The sequence below is a fragment of the Gossypium hirsutum genome, chromosome A10 (assembly GCF_007990345.1).
Source record: "Gossypium hirsutum isolate 1008001.06 chromosome A10, Gossypium_hirsutum_v2.1, whole genome shotgun sequence".
Lineage (NCBI taxonomy): Eukaryota > Viridiplantae > Streptophyta > Magnoliopsida > Malvales > Malvaceae > Gossypium > Gossypium hirsutum.
This window is the reverse complement of record NC_053433.1, coordinates 17697469-17715352: the sequence shown is the minus strand read 5'-3', so window position 1 is coordinate 17715352 and position 17884 is coordinate 17697469. Positions and strand designations below refer to the sequence as shown.

The 17884-nt window shown below is 31.0% G+C and overlaps 1 protein-coding gene across 1 annotated transcript; it reads right to left on the bottom strand.

Annotated features, from left to right (window-relative positions):
- Positions 1-14469: 14469 nt before the first annotated feature.
- On the bottom strand, positions 14470-15385 carry LOC121208277 (uncharacterized). The gene has a single exon (XM_041078818.1). It carries the CDS (start codon positions 15373-15375, stop codon positions 14794-14796), a length of 582 nt encoding a protein of 193 aa, XP_040934752.1. The 5' UTR covers positions 15376-15385; the 3' UTR covers positions 14470-14793.
- Between the last annotated feature and the right edge of the window lie 2499 nt (positions 15386-17884).

Here is a 17884-nt window from a genome sequence, read left to right as displayed (position 1 = left end):
ATAGAAGAGAGGTGTTGATTCACGTTCGGTTGATAAATGGAGAGTTTTTCATGGAAAACGGATTTCTTGATAAAGTGGATTATATTACGGCCGACTGAATATGGTCCAAGAGAACACAACGAGAGAAAGCTGATAATTCGTGGAGGAATACACGACTTCATTTCTTTGGCCGGGGATTCAAGCCGAAAAAGATTATTCAAGAGCTGTCAACTTCCTTAAAGAAGCTAACAAGTATCGTGGGGATAAGTGAGCAATGGGTCGCGGCCCAGACCAAGCAAAAAAGAGCTAGTGGAGGCATCTATTAGAAGTTTAAGAGATTTGACCTTAAGAAAGGGATCGATGTCTTCGCTTGGAATATGAGGGCAAGGCCGCAATGTAATTCATTTTATGTAAAAAAAATTTGCTTTCTAGAAAAGTTCTTCTAATGGAATTGAATTCAGAATCAATGCATATATTTCTTTTTGCATTCGTCCCATGCATCGACATTGTATACATCATTTGCATTAGATTTTCAGAAAAGGACCCTGATTAAGTAAAATTATTTCAGTTAATCGTCTAAGCATCGTTACGGTACTCGCGCAAGAAAAGAAACCATGGACCAAAAGTTGGAGAGAATAAAGCAAATGCAAATACAGATGTGGGAGCAATTGACCAAAACTCAACAGGACATGTGGGATCAAATGCAAGAATTCCAAAAGAATATGATGCGCCAGTTAACCCAGTTACTAGTCGAAGGACTTGAAAAAAGTAAAGGCCCGGTGGTCGACAGTAGGGATGATAATGAAGACCTCATCTATCCCCAAGATTTTAACCCAATAAATGTCCCGACCCAACGAGGTGCGCATCTGCAACAGGTACCCGTCATTATCAGACCAAAATCTTTATTTCAATAAAATGAATCTTTTTTGAGCAAATATTCTTTTATTTCCATTTATAGATTTTTTGTCCTTTGGATTGTCTTTAAAGTATTCTTTTATTATTCATTCATGATCATACATACAAATAATCATTTTTAGATTCATTTATTCTTTGAAATCTTCCTTCGTACCTAAACAGGGACCCAGATATCAACGACATGAGCGACATTGCTACTGACCCAGAATCTCCTTTTGAGCGAAATATGTGTCTAGAGGGATCTATGGACTTTGAAGATTAAAAAGATTGTAACAAATCTCCTGAGTTGTTAAGGATGGTAGAACAAGATGAAAATAGATCCTACCTTACGAAGAGTCAATGGATAATAAGCCTAGGACAAGAAGAAAGAGGCAAACATTGGGGCCTGCATCACCACAAAGACAAATCGAGACGTCATTGAGTTGTTCCAAGAAGTCAAAGATGTTTTCACATGATCGCATCAAGATATGCCTGGGATACTAAGACATGAGGATGTTGCAGGGTGTTTGAACAGCATATGTGTAACACCCCCTACCCGTATCCATTACCGGAATAGGGTACGAGGCATTACCAGAGTTTACTGAACATTTTCAGATAATTCTGAGTCATTTATTATTCATATTTTGAAAATAATCATAATGTCTCTCTATTGGGCCCTCGAAGCCCAAAACATACATTAGAAACCAACTGGAATAAAATCGGGATCATAAAAAAAATTTTCGCAAAATCTTAAATTATATTTTCATCTAAGTACTTACCATTTCGATGCTCCTTATAATTAAATATGTTACCATTCAATCAATAGCTTGGCACTTGTCTAAGCGTCAAACAACATCATTGTTAGTATACTTACACATATTTCATATTAAATTCAACATTGATATACTTATTTTCTCAACATGTCACACTTGAGTTTAATAATTGTCTTTACTTACATAATTTCATTGTATCAACATATCAGAGATAATCATATATGCACATGAAACATATCATTCTCTTACCGTTTCTTCATAAGTATATATCAATCATTTCATTATATCAATGTTTCATGTTCCATCATTTCCATATATTTTGTATATTTATTCCGGTAATAGTTTATATCAAACTTAACATAAATTATGTTCCATGTACTTATACTTGTTTCGTTTATCTATCTTCATAATTATTTCATACAACTATTTTGTACATATATTTCCATATGACCAGTTCTTGTAAATATTTCACACAACCATTTTATATAACTATTTGTCATCTGATACATATTACCTGAATATCAATTGTTCAATAGATGTCATAGCGGCTCCCATCCACGGTCTTATTTATCTTTGACATGATGCCATAGTGTCTTTCAACTATGGTCTTACTCATTTTCTGTCATGTTGCCATGGTATCTTTCAACCATTGTCTTGTTCATTTCATGTCAGGTTGCCATGGTATCTTTTAACCATGGTCTTATTCATTTCATGTCACGCTGCCATGGTATCTTTCAACCATGGTCTTACACATTCATATCAGGTTGCCATGGTATCTTTCAACCATGGTCTTACACAATTCATGTCATGTTGCCATGGTATCTTTCAACCATAGTCTTACACATTTCATATCAGAGAGCACACTCCCGCGAACCTCATCCTTACAGTGGGATTACCAGTCCAGGCTAAATCCCTTGTAATATAAACTCATAGAGTATTGTCGGGATTACCAGTCCAGGCTAAATCCCCTGCAATGACAATTACTCTAATGAGCTTGGATCTGAATTACCAGTCCAGGCTAAATTCAGACCCTAATTCGGATTACCCGTCCGGGCTAAATCCATTTTCCACATATTCTTCGGGAGGGCCATATCAGAATAGGATCACCCGTCTGGGCTAGATCCTTTTTACCATCAATTCCTTTTTAGAGATCCATCGAATTTTCCTTTCATTCAACTGGGATTTTTTCCCATTTTATCAAATATATCAATGTTTCATTAATTTTCATACAATGAACATTCAAATCATATTCACATCAATAACATACATTTCAAGCATTTAAGAATATAATTCAAGTTACACGAACTTACTTGGCGAAATTGCAGAAATATCAAGATTCAGGGGTATTTTGGTAATTTACCATTTTCCCAATTTCCACCCGATCTTAAATTGACAATTTCATTCAATTTATTAATTTAGATAATAAAACAATTCATTCCCTTCAATTTGGTCATTTTGATATTTTTACAAAATTACCCCCTGAAGTTTTACTTTTATTCAATTTAGTCCTTAAGCCAAAAACATGCAAATTAGCCATGCTAGCTGAATATTCATATATATTTTCCTCCTCCTCCTCTCCATTCCACATCATTAATGTATATAACACACTTATAAGTAATATTATCTATAATCTTTATTATTTACTTTTATGAATATTCAAGTTGTCCATCTATGTCATAGTCACTAAATTATTTATATCTAGATCTGCAGAACTCAAAATTAAGATCCGATAATTTTCTCTGAAACTAGACTCACATATCTTCTTACCATAAAAATTTCATAATTTTTGGTTGGGCCAATTAATACGGTTTATTCATTGAATTCTCCCTTGTTCTGCTGTCTGACAGTTCCAACCTTTCTTCACTAAAAATTAATTATCTCCTCGTATAGGATTCGAATGATGTTCCCGTTTGTTTCTCTTGAAAATAGACTCATCCAGGATTATAAAAATATAAATTTAAGCCCCTAATTATTTTTATCCAATTTTTTTATGATTTTACAAAGTCAGAACAGGGGAACCTGAAATCTTCTGACCTTGTCTCATGAAATTTATCATATCTCATGATTTACAATTCCATTGCTTACATAATTTATTCTATAAGAAACTAGACTAAATAAGATTTAATTTCATATTTTATTAATCCTATAATTACATTTCTAAAATTTTTGGTGATTTTTCAAAGTTAGACTAATGCTGCTGTCTAAAACTGTTTTAGTGCAAGATATTATTTACCATGTTTATAACACCCTTATTTTATTTCTCTACACTATCTCTCATCACTTTCTCTTGTTTTCTCTTCACTAACATATCAAGAACATATGACCATATGTAAGGAAACTCTACATTAACATTAATCTCATGTTTTTTTAATAATAACAAACTTAAAAAAAATATTGAAATCATGATGTTCTTACCTTGTTCTATTGATTTCAATCTTCATCTTGATTTTCTCTCTCCTTCAGCTTCCATTTCTTGAGTTAAACTTGATATTCTAACTTCCCATAGTCTCCTTAACATTTTTCTCTCTTGGTAGCTATGGAAATTCTTTTGATTTTTGGGTGAAAATATTGAATTTTTGGTGGAATGACCAAATTGTAAAGAAAAGAAAACTTTCTTTCCTTTCTTCTCTTCTAACGTTTGCATGCATGGAAAGATGGATGAGAATTCCTCATCTTTCTTTCTTTATATACTAATAAAATAATAATAAAATATCTTATTAAAATATTAATAAAATAATATTTATCTAATTAAATAATTATAAAATATCAAAATATCTCTAGCATCATTATTACTTTCTAGATTTCTCTCTCTTCCAATTGACCATTTTGCCCTTTATCATCTTTTAAAATTCTATCCTTGAGTCATCATTTAATTTGGTAAAATTACAATTTAGTCCCTCATAGTTCTTCATCTATTCAATTTGGTCCTAATTTATCCATTTTCTTTAGTTTCTAGATCATTCCACCCTTAAAATATTTACACTATTAGTCCTTCAACTTTTTTATATTTACACTTTAACCCTCAAATTTTGAGTATTTACTCTTGTGCAACAAAACTTTTCTCACTTTTACAATTTAGTCTTTTTTTGAATTAATATATCATAATATACTTCCCAATATTAACATAACTCAAAATTCCCCTTTTTGTCACTTTATTTTCTTATTTTACTATATCACGAATAATATTTTACTGTAAAAATTTTCGGGGTATAACAATATGCTAATGGTTTTACGATGGCCAGGTTAATCATGAGGTTCGGGTACTGCTGGGCCACCATGGAAGGAGATTGCATTAGTTCTGCCATAAATGTCGGATTGAGGAAGACAAGACTTATGTCCTCCATTTCTTCACAGATTTTCTATATGTGGGGCATGGATGTTATGGGGCCGATCTCGTCAAAAGTTTTTTGCCAACACCGATTCATCCTTGTGGTCGTCAATTACTTCACTAAAAGGGTGAAGGTAGCTTCATATGCCAATGTTACAAGGTCGACAGTTATCAGCTTCATATGCCAATGTTACAAGGTCGACAGTTATCAAATTCAAAAAAAAAGGGGGGAAAGAGATCAAGTGCCGGCAAAGAATACCAGAAAGGATCATGTCTAATAATGCACAACTGCACAATGTCAAAAGTTTGCAGTCTATTCAAAGATCAATCGCTATATCATAGTGCAGCAAAGGCAACAAAAAAGAGAAAAAAATAAAGAACAACAACAACAACGAAAAAGACAACAAAAAATTATGGAAGATAACCGAGACTGGTAAAAATTGGCATAAAGAAGTTACCGTTTACCCTCTATACTCATCGAACATCGCCTAGGACCTTTGCCGGGGCAACACCTTGCCCATTGGTTTATGGAATGGAAACGGTTTTGCCAATTGAACCTAATCAAAAAAAAGGTTAAAGGCTATCCGTCATGGTCAGATGATGTAAGCTTACGACAAAGAGGTTCATCCTAGAGAATTCCACGAGGGGGACCTAATGTTGAAAAAGATCCTTTTTATACAAAAGGATTTCAGAGGAAAGTAGATACCAAACTGGGAAGGACCTTATGTAATAAAGAAGGTCTGTTCTGGAGGAGATTGATATTAACGAGATGGATGGCAAAGACCTGCCCAATTTAATGAATTTAGATTCAGCCAAGAAGTATTTTACCTAAAAGGGGAAAGGCCAAGGTGAAAACCCATAAAGGGAGGGCACCTTGAGATAAAAAAAATCAACAAAAGAGAAGAAAGAAAAAGGAGAGGCCAAGGCGAAAACCTGCAAAATGCGCCTTGAGACCAAAGGGGATTTGAGTCGAAAACCTAAAAAGGGCAACTCAAATTTGGATCAAAGTGGGGCATACAGTAGTCTTGCTATGCCTGAATTAACAATGAAAAAGTATGCTATGTCTTAGGGCATCGAAAAAGTACTCCGGATCCCCTAAACACAGATTGAGCTCAAAATGGTCATCAAGAAGTTGGTACAGAAAAGCTCAAGCTGCGATATCTGGGGCACCTAGTTTTCTATTTTACCCATTTTGAATTTGCTATCTTTGATTACCTTATTCTTTTTAAGATATGTCGCAATAAATTTTCCTCTTAATTGCATTTGCTATCCTTGATTAACTTGCTTGCTTCGAGCTATACTCCTAATTAATTTCCTTCCGGTCCATTGTTATGATCTTTTTCAAGCACTTTGCATTGAAATAACGATTAGGGGACTAATAATACTTTCATAAAAGGAGTTTCACATATTACATTAGAAGCTTTTAAATAATACAAGAACTTGAAACAGAGCTATTGTTTATAATTCACCAAGCCTAAGGTTTGGAAATATTGGAGAAAGATGATTATCTCTTTGGACTTTTTATTGGTTGAACAAAAAGACAAGACATTTCGTCGATGATACAGCCTCGACAAATAACGAGCAATGTCAACCCAAGTGTAAAAGGGGATCATTCTCGGGAAAAGAAAAATGATACTCTGCATTCATGCAAATATCAAGCATATATATCTGGTCATTACACCCAAAGAATGGTGTAAAAGATCAAATTGATTGAAGATGATACAAATCCTATACCTCTGAGTTACAGCAGGATGGATGGAAGAAACCAAATGTTATTCCCTTGAAGTTGCAGTGGGAGGTACAAACTTTATGTCCCAGAAAGTACAGTAGAGGGGACTCTAAAATTACAGTGGGGCAAGCTTGCTGAGCAGAATGTGATTATTTCTTTGGGTTTTCTTTCAAGAATACTAGCAGAACAAGATGGCAGCGTAATACGCCAATGATAATGCCCTGATGAACAACGAGCGATGATCCCTTAAGCATTTAAAAAAGGATCATTCTCATTTCTACATTCATATATCATTCATAACACATCTAGTTAGGAGCATTTGATTTATTTTGATCATAGCATCCTAATCATTTGGCATAAGCATAGGCATATGAAACTGATTCTACAAATCATGTCTCTAGAGGATGGTGTAGCAACATCGGTGAAGATCACAGATCTTATCTCCCTGAGCAGTAGTGGAGCAGATCGAAGATGGCGAATCTTATCTCCCTGAGGTAGTAAGAGAGCAGATTTAAGCCACTAGCCTTATCTCCCTAAGTAGCAGTGGAGCAGGCTAAAGGTTGTAGATCTTATCTCCCTAAGTAGTAGTGGAGCAGATCGAAGACGGTGAATCTTATCTTTTCGAGGTAGTAGGGAAGCAGATTTAAGCCAATAGCCTTATCTCCCTGAGCAGCAGTGGAGCAGGCTGAAGATTGTAGATCCTATCTCCCTGAGCAACAGTGGAGCAGATTGAAGATTGTAGATCTTATCTCCCTAAGCAGTAGTGGAGTAGATTGAAGATGGCGAATCTTATCTTCCCGAGGTAGCAGGAGAGCAGATTTAAGCCACTAGTCTTATCTCCCTGAGCAGTAGTGGAGCAGGCTGAAAATTGTAGATCTTATCTCCATGAGGTAACAATGGAGCAGATCGAAGATGGCGAATCTTATCTTCCTAAGGTAGCAAGGGAGCAAATTTAAGCCACTAGCCTTATCTCCCTGAGCAGCAGTGGAGCAGGCTGAAGATTGTAGATTTTATCCCCTTGAGTAGCAGTGGAGCAGATCAAAGACGACGGATCTTATCTTCCTGAGGTAACAGGGGAGCAGATTTAAGCCACTAGCCTTATCTAGGCTGAAATTACTAGTCTTATCTCCAAGATAGCAGTGGAGTAGACGAAAGATTGTAGATCTTATCTCTTTGAAGTTCCAACGGAGTATATCGAAGCTACAAATCTCTTCTCTCTAAAATTACATTGGAGTGGACCAAGGCAACAAGATGCAGTGGATTGGAATGAGGCTACCAAAGAAGTCGAGACTCAGCGAGACCGGATAAAATTAGTCTTTTTTGGAAGTCTTTGCTCCATTCCCGTTACACGAAAATGAGCAAAGAGGGGCAGCTATAAGACCCAAATTTTGCCCGGGCCCATAATTCAACTTAAAACCCACCTAACCACTAAACCAAACCCCATTACAAACCTAATTCAGCCTAGCCCAACAATTGAAACCCAAACCCAAGGCCCAAAATTAAACCTAACTACCCTAGCCCAAATGGCCCAAACCCAATTGACCCATTAGTCAACCTAGGGTTTTAGAAAAGCTGAAACCCTAGCTAATCTTCTGCCACCAACTACACCTGCCCACTGCCTCCACTGGCCACGCCTGCAACATTCCACCGCCCTTGTCACCGTCCAACTTGCACCTGCAAACACAGAGAAAACATCAATTGAAAAAATAAGTTGTAAAAGGCTATATAAGGCCAAAATCTCAATGTCATAATTTCAAAGATCAATAAAAAAAACACTTTTCAAATACAAAAAGCAGAGATTCAAACACAAAAACAATAAAAAAAAGGCAAGCAAGAAGAAAAACAAGGTCCTTTGTTTTTATTTTTTTTCTTCTCTTTTATTTTCCATTTTCGAACTATTATTTATCTATTTTATTCTCATTTTATAATTTTACGAAACCTTATATATATATATATTAAAAATATAAAAAACTTACCTTGTCGGAGCTCTGACTGCCGTGCACGATGGTCGCCAGTGATGGACAGGCGTTGGTCCGGTGACCGAAATCCCCACTGAAATTGGAGCTGGGAGAGGGGGGAGAGCATCCTTTGTTTTTTTTTTGGGGGAATTGGGCTGACAAGTGATTTTTTTTCTAAAAAATTTGCCTTAAATAGGCCTTCAAAATGACGTCGTTGTGGCCTAATACCCCCAAACATAAAACGGCGTTGTTTTTCCCAAGATCCGCGTGTTGACCCGACCCACAAAGGAAGATCCACGCGTTTTTGATTAATGGAAAATTTGCGCATTTGGCCCTTCCGTATTTTTACCTTTCTAAAATTCAGTTTTTTTATTTTTTAATTCGCCCCTGTAATTTTCTTTCTATTTCATTTTATCCCCGTGTAAAGCGCTGCGTTTTGGAGGGAGGGGATATTTTCCCCTTTGGTCCCTCCTTGTTATTCGCGCATTTGATTCAATCCTTTTCTCTTTTATTTATTTCTGATTTTGCCCTAAATTTCTATTTTAAATCCAATTTAGTCCTTTTTTATTATTTTACTATTTTATTTTCAAATTAATTATTATTATTATTGTTATTGTTATTATTATTGCTATTATTATTATATTATTACTCTTATTAATGTATTGTTATTTTTATTTCATTTTATTATTATTGTTTCATCCTTATTTTATTTTCGTCTTCATTATTATTGCATTATATATGCTATTATATACCTGGAAATTTTCATTATTTGTTATTTGTTATTATTATTGCATTATATATGTGATTATCAATACCATAATCCATTTTAAGTTTTATTACGAAATCATGTCGCATTTTACTCGTTATATCGAAAATTTCTTTTAAAAAAATAATAAGCAATTCTTCTTTGTATTTCGGGATTCGAAAAGTCGGACCTTAACTTACGGGGATTTGACTTTCTCGATAAATCCGAATAACAAATATTTTAAACATTTTTAAATGTTCTCGGGAATTAGAAAAATCGTGTTCTAACTTATGAAATATGATTTCTTTCTAAAAACCGAGATAATTAAAAGTCTTTCAAATCAAATGATTTTTTTTACATTTATTCTCGTTTTGTTTAAGACGTTGTGTCCTAACTTACGGGACATGATTCTTTTTCGATTAACGTGAAATATGCTCCTTTTCTAGAGGATTTTCAATTTAGTGATGTTCTGGCAGAAAGATAGTATTTTAAATCTCCTCAACATTTGCAAATCTTCGACACTAAGACACCAATTAATCAACTAGGTATCAATTTTGGGCGTATTGAGGGTGCTAATCCTTCCTCGTACGTAACCGACTCCCGGATCCATTTTTCTGGTTTTTGTAGATCAAAATCGTTGTTTTGATAAATCAATTTGTTTATTAAACAACTATTTTTCGACGTGACCCGATCACACCTCAGTAAAAAGGATTGGTGGCGACTCCCTTTTTTTTGTTTTCATTTTAAAAATAAAAGTCGATTGTTTTTTTTTAAAAAATGGTTTCGACACAGGTATTTGTTTGTTTTAATGTTCTGTTGTGTCTTTTACTTTTGGGTTTTTGTAGCTTTGTTTGGGTCTTGTTTTGTGTTTTATACCAGCCTATTTTGATTAATAAAACAAAATGAACCATTATTCCAAAAAAAAAAACCGAATGCCTTTTGCAAGGAAAACTAATGCACTTTTCATAGCACAAAATTTTACATTATTTAAAAGGGTTAATAATGTCAATTTTTTGTCCAAACCCTCGACAGGAAAGAGAGGAGGAGTTTGATTTAGGTTAGTGGAGCGAGTTTCAAATTTGTTCTTTTGGAGTTAAAATTCTAGGTTTGATTTGAAATGGTATAATTCCGTCAATCTCAGTTTGCAACTCAGTTGGCCAAACTTCTTCAATGGTCAATTTTAGAAAGATATAGATGGAAGGAGAGAGAAAAATACGAGGTCTTTTTTTTTCAATTTTCTATCTAAATTAAGGGAAAATAAATGTTTAATTATGGGTTAACTATTATTGATTGAAGTGGTTTTTTTAAGAGATATAATGGTTGGGCCATAATGGTTACGAAATTATAATTTAGATAGGTTTAATGGTGCAAAAAGTTTTTAAATTTTTTCAAAAAATACAGTTAAACCTCTACCCTTTTTTTTCACTTATTTGGCTATTTGAACTTTTAAAATGCATAAAAAAGACATTCAAACCTTTTTAAAAAAATCAATTAATCCCTTACTTTTTTTTTGCACTCAATTGGGTACTTGAACTTTCAAAATGCATAAAAAAGACCCTCAATTTTTTTTCAAAAAAAGCAATTAAGCCCCTGCCTTTATTAAAAATTATAAAAAAAATAAAATCTATAAAATCTATAAATATTATTATATTTTAATAAAAAATTAAATATTAAAAAAATATTAAAAAATATAAAAAATAGTAAAAATAAAAAAAAATTGTAAAATTTTATCAAAATCGTAAAAAATTATAAAATATATAGAAATATAAAAAAAAAGTATAAAATTTTATAAAGTTGCAATGAAATTATACAAAATGTAAAGAAATATAAATTTCGTAAATTTTTTTATAAAAAATTATCGTGCCAAAAGAAGCATTTTATAATTTTTCTATAACTTTTATTGATTATTTTTTTATCATTTTTCGCCACATGTCACGTTGTGTTGCGACACGTGATGACTTTAATTAAAAAAATAGGAGTCGTTAATTTTTTTATGATTTTTATAAAATTTTACAATTTTTTTTATTTTTTACAATTTTTATAATTTTTTTTCTAATTTTTAATAAATTTTAAAATTTTTATTAAATTTATTGTTTTTTATAATTTTTCTAATTTTTAATAAGTGTATGGACTTAATTGCTTTTTTGAAAAATTTTGAGGGTCTTTTTTGTACATTTTGAAAGTTCAAGTACCCAATTGAGTGAAAAAAAAAAGCAGGGGCTTAATTGCTTCTTTTGAAGAAGTTTGAGGGCCTTTTTGATGCATTTTGAAAGTTTAAGTGCTCAATTGAGTGCAAAAAAAAGGGTTGAATAAATTTTTTTTGGAACAGTTTGAGGGCTTTTTACACCCTTAAGCTATTTAGATATGTAATTTAACCAAAAAAAAAGTTTGGGTAAACCATTAAAATAGTCATTTTTTAAATAGTTTGAGGCCTTTTTACATACTTATGTTTGAACTGTTACGTTTTAATCACTTAAGTTAACGTGTTGAAACATTTTAGTCATTGAGCCATTAATTGCCGTTAATGGTGTAAGAGTAAGATGACATGGCACATTAAATCATCATTTCAAACAAAACTTTTAGGTTAAATTATACAATTGGTCCACATATTTTTTCATTTTAAGCAATTTAATTTTTTTTATGTTCTTTTAACTTCTTTTTTCCTTTTTTCCATTCTCTTCTGCTTCTCCTTCTATTTTACTTCCTTCTCCATCTTTTTTAACATAGTTTTTCTATGTTTTCCATTTGTTAGAACCTTTTTATGTTTATGAAAAAAGAAAAGGCGAAAGCTGATACTAAAATAAAACTTGTTTCGGATATTCTCACCCCACAATAACAAACCCTCATCGTCCATCATCGTTTTAATGAACCAATTTGGATCTCTCAATGACCTAGTCCACTCGTCTCACTCAAAGATCTCGCCAGTCGTGACTTATGGCAATCCACCCTCAACAAAGTTTCCCGAGCTCGTTCCCATAACCTCCTAACCGACCCCCACGACAATCTTATCTATCATACTGGCAACATTCTCGCCCTCTCGAAACTACGATGTTTCACGAATTAGTCAAATGAGCTCTACACTTTCAATGACTAAAACGACCACCATACGAAACTTACCCTCAACTTTACCAATAACCAGTTTGGTTTCATGCTCCCTTTCTCTTTTCGATTCATCCATGCTTGGCTTCCAATCAAACTTACTTGGGAATATCCAAAAAGGTTTAGATCAATTTTATCGTTTGCTTAATTTTATTTTCCAAAAAATAAAAGAAAATGAAAAGAATAATCTACACGATTCTGTAAAAGTTTAGAAACAAAAAAAAATTATTTTGAATATAAAGAATTCAATTTAAGTTTAGATTTGATTAAGGATATGGTTTTTTATATTTATTAGTTAGATCCAATTTTAGTTTCAAAATTAGGTTATATTCAAATCAAGATTTGATTAAGAATGATTGATATTCAGTTTTGAGTGAAATTCAATTTAGGAATCATGTGAAAGAATTAAGGATTTGATTTATTTTGTGGGTAAATATTATATTTGTGTAGTGAAGAATATGAGAACAGAGAAAAATAAAGGAAAATAAAGAAAAAAAATTTAATTGTTCAAAAAAATAAAAGTATATGGACTAGTTTTAACAAATAGAAAATATAAAAAAATTGCGTTAAAAGAAATGGAGAAGGGAGGAAAAGAGAAGAAGAAGGAGAAGAATGAAAAATAAAAGAAGGAAAGTTCAAAAAACATAAAAGAAAACAATTAAATTGCTCAACACGAAAAAAATATAGAGACCAACGGTATAATTTAACCAAAAATTTTCGTTTAAAATGATGATTTAATGTGTTACGTCAACTTGCCGTTACGCCGTTAACGACAGTTAACGACAATTAACACTCAGTGACTAAAATGTAACCTGAGACAAACAAAAATGACTATTTTGAAGTTTACTCAAAAAATTTAGGTAAATTAATTTATTATTCAATTAAGCCTTAATTTAAAGGAAAAACCCTAGAATTCTGAAACATGAGCAATTGTTTCACGAAAAATTATTTACAAATTCCTTTTTTATTTTGCATTTTTCTTTTTCTTTTTGAAAATAATATGATCGTACCGACCAAAGGAAAATAAGCCAATTTTTGTTAAAAAATTATTTCCCTATTAAAAAGCATAAATCATTCCTTGAAAAACAATTCATAACGAGTAACTCCATTTTTATATAAAAAAATAAGTTGTATTATATTAATAAAAAAATCAATATATTAAACATATATATCTATTTCAAATTATTTAATATTACAAATTTTTTTAATTGGATAATTTTAATTTTAATTTTAAATAAATTCTAATATATTTTTACTTAATTATTAGATAACAAAAGTAGATAACTTGAAAATTGAAATTTTAATTATTTAAATGAACTATTTAAAATATTTAAATATTGGATAAAAAAATATTTGTAATACCCATTCATAAACCATAATTTTATAACATATTCAAATTTATTCTTTGGATAATATTATTTAAGAAAATATAAGTATGTAATAATTATTTTTAAAATGATTTTAAATAACATTACTTAAGTTATTTAATTTACAAGATAATTCTTTTTAAAAGTATAATAAATGATTTAAAAAAAAATTAAAAGTAATGATAGTAAGACTGTTAATTTAACTTTGAAAATTGTTTACTTAATATCACGTATCATTAAATAAAACTATTCATGTAAGCATGTATCTTGTGATATAATATAGATAGTTTTTTATCCCTTCTTTGTGTATTTTCATAAAATTATTATTATTTAAATAACAACATATTAATTAAATTATTGAGGAAGCAATATTTAAAAGAGTAAAAGTATATATATTTAAGTTTTTTTAAGTATAATATATCTATAATATTATGAATATATTTTAATTACGGGAAAAATTTTGAATGATAAAATTATTATAATATGTATATATAATTAATGGTTTAAGATTGTCGATTGAGTCTTAATTTAATTGACATGGGTATCATTGAAACACATTATTTTCCTATTACGAGAGTTAATTCAAAAAACATAATATCATAATAATTTCTCTATTAATTGTATAAATATGTGTGAAAGAGATGCAAATTACAAATAATATATAGATTACATTGAAAGGAGAACCATTTTAACAAAGAATCTCTTACTTTGAACTATGGAAGAGATGAAAACCAGTGTGAGTTAACTCAAACAGCAAATTGAACCATGATGAACTTAAAAACAAAAGAATCTGTAATATAAAACAAATCTTGTCGTTCCTATATATATGGCTACCTAAAACTCTACTTTGTTTGAAATATTGCTATCTTCAAGTGAATGAGCCTCAATGAATTAGGGGTACCCATGGCCCAGACCAGAGCCTCAATTTCCCACACCAGGGCTTGGACCGGAGTCCTTGATGGCTTGGGTTCGACTATCAGTAAACTTGTTTCCCACACCAGGGCTTGGACCGGAATCCTTTATGCCTCCTAGACTGATGCTAATAGTTAGCCTGTTTCCATTGGAACCCGAGACCTTTATACCTCCAAGAGTGGAGCTGTGTCCCTCACCAGGACTAGGACCAGAGTTCTTAATACCGCCGAGGGTTCGAGTATCAGTGACTTTGTGTCCCTCACCACCACCACTGGGGCCAGAGTCCTTAATACCTCCAAGACCCAAGCTGTCAGTTAACTTATGTCCCACACCAGGGCTTGGGCCAGAGGTCTTAATGCCTCCAAGGGTGCGACCATTAACGAACCTGTGTCCTTCACCAGGAGCACTTGGACCCGACCCTTTGATAGCTCCAAGATATAAACCAATATCAAATAAGTCAGGGAGCTTTCCACCACCAAACTTCCGAGACATCAAGACATTGAAAGGATCCCTAGCTTCAGTCACAACCACAATAGAGCTCAACACTAAAACAAAAGAAGAAAAGCTTAAAAAACTTTTGACTGCGTTCATCGTATCAGAAGCAAATGTGAAGTTGAAGTTGCATGGGAAATGAATATTTATAGTGAGGGAAAATTTGACTAAGATTGGTATTCAAATAGTGGTCGGATATTCAAAAGAAAACGTGTAGTTAGCGGAGGAAACAACAGGGGAAGTTTCTGGGAATGTGATGGAAGAAATAGAAAAGGAAAAGGGAGATTGCGAGTCTAAGATGGAAGTTGAAGTCATAGGCTAATGAAGGAAAATCAGAGCCGCATTGTGTTTGATTATTAGAATTTCCATGGCCGCCTCACGACCTCCTTAGTCGCCTCCCAAACTATTTTTTTCCTATTGGCAGCCAACAATAAAATTCACTTTCTATTTTTATTAAATTCAGTTGGAAAATAACTTCATCTTTTAACATGTATAATTTTTAGGCACTACATCATTGAAAAATCAATTTTTGAAGTTAAATGAAGTTAGAAAGGATATCGTATATGGATGAATATATGATAATATTTGTACACTTTTAAAAGTTAATGATGTGGTATTATTTTATTTGTGTCTAAAAACTACATAATCTTAATATAAATTATTCTTAAAAAATATGTTTGTCTTGTAAAATAATTATATTATTTTAAGGATATTTTTTATATAAAAAATAGAAATATAAATGCATAATAAAACGTAAACCTAAGCTTTTCGTTATTTTAAATTTTTATTCATAAAAAATTACAGTTTCTTCTAATTAAATATAAAATATTTGTAAATTTTAATTTGAATATTTATTTTTTATTATTAATATAAATGAGGATTATTTAAAGCTTTTGAAAAGTTAAAAACTAAAACTTTTTAATTTTTAAATTTAACTTAAAAAGTAAATTTAGAAAACTGATTTGATTTTAAAAAATTGATTTAGCTTAAAAAAAATTTATGAAATGTGCAGAAAGCCGAAGGAAAATTTGAATTTTAGAAGGCCTTAAGGTCTTAATTACAGGTGTTACCACTGACGCTATTTCGTGGGGGAAAAAAGGTTTGACTAGTTAGTTAGTCAAATGTAAGTGCCGCATGATTCCAAAGAATAAAAATACTTGTTTTTTCTTCCATTCCTTAATCAAATACTAACAAACCTATTTAATAAATATAATTATTTTGTTTGAAATTTTATTATTCATAATTTTAATCTTCGTAGTTTTTATTTTATTTTGATTCAAAGTTAAAATATAATTTTTATTTTTTAATAAAATAAAATAAAATAATAGTTTATTTCAAAAATAAATTTAATTTAATATTTTCAACTTTAAATAATAAGTAACTATCTACTTACTTATCATATATTAAATAAAAATTTAATATGATTATCAAACATAATTAAATAATAATTTTTTTTTATTTTTAATTTTAATAATTTATCAAACATACTCTTAGTTATTTTAGCATTGCCTTTGACCCAATTGTGTTACAATATCTTTGGTCCATTCTAGTTTGTGTTTTCCTAGATTTCGTGTGCTAAACCCAAACGACTGGTTAGAATATTGGCTAAATGTTTAAATAAAAATTTTAGTTTTTAGTGTTACTTAAATAAAAGTCAAACCTTTTAAATCGTTCAAATATGAGTTTAATATGTTCGAATGTGTTTAAAGAAAGATTTTTTAAATAGGTCGCTTTAGTTTGAAATACACACGCTAAAAAAAGGACATGAGAAAATATTTAAAAAAATTAGAAAAATTATAATAAATGAAAAGAAAATAGGAGTGTTTAAGAGCTAAGACTAAATCTCAAAGTTCATAATCAACTCTAAAAATATATTTTATAAAAAAATATAGTAGCATTGATTTTTCTTATAAAAAAATTAAAACAAAACACAGTTTGAGTGTTAATTTTATAAACCTTCCTTACAAATATGGAATAAAAAAAAAGGCTAAATATTAGCATTGATTCAATTTGCATGATTTTTCTTATATAAAAACACAAAGTTGATAGAAGATTTTGAGACAAATGAATGATTGACAATTTTTAGTTGATGGAAAGAAATTTCTAGGGTTCTTCTCAAATTTGGGAATAGGTTTTAAGGATTCAAAATTGGGTTTTTATTATTATTATTTTTATTTAACATTCACATTGAGATTAGATTTAATAGTTCTTTTGGTTCTCAAATCTTTTTCAAAAAAATCATGCCTTTGACCAATGTTGATTGTTGTTAGTTAGTGGCAACGCTAACGTGGCCATTAATAGATGTCATATTAATACCATTTCCTGATGTGATAGTGCCACATCATTACTAATAGTTGGTGTGGCAATATCATGTCAACATCAAAAGGTAATGTGGTAGTGCAACGTCATCATTGCCACGCAAGTAAAAAAAATCATTTTAAACTAATACACAAATAAATCTGGATAAATAGTTGTCTAAGTTTATTTTAAATTTAGACACAAATTTATCTAGATTCATTCTAAAATTATAAAAATAAAAATAAAAAACTTATAAAGTTATTTTAAAAATCATTAAGATTTATAATAATTATCATAAATTAATTAAAAA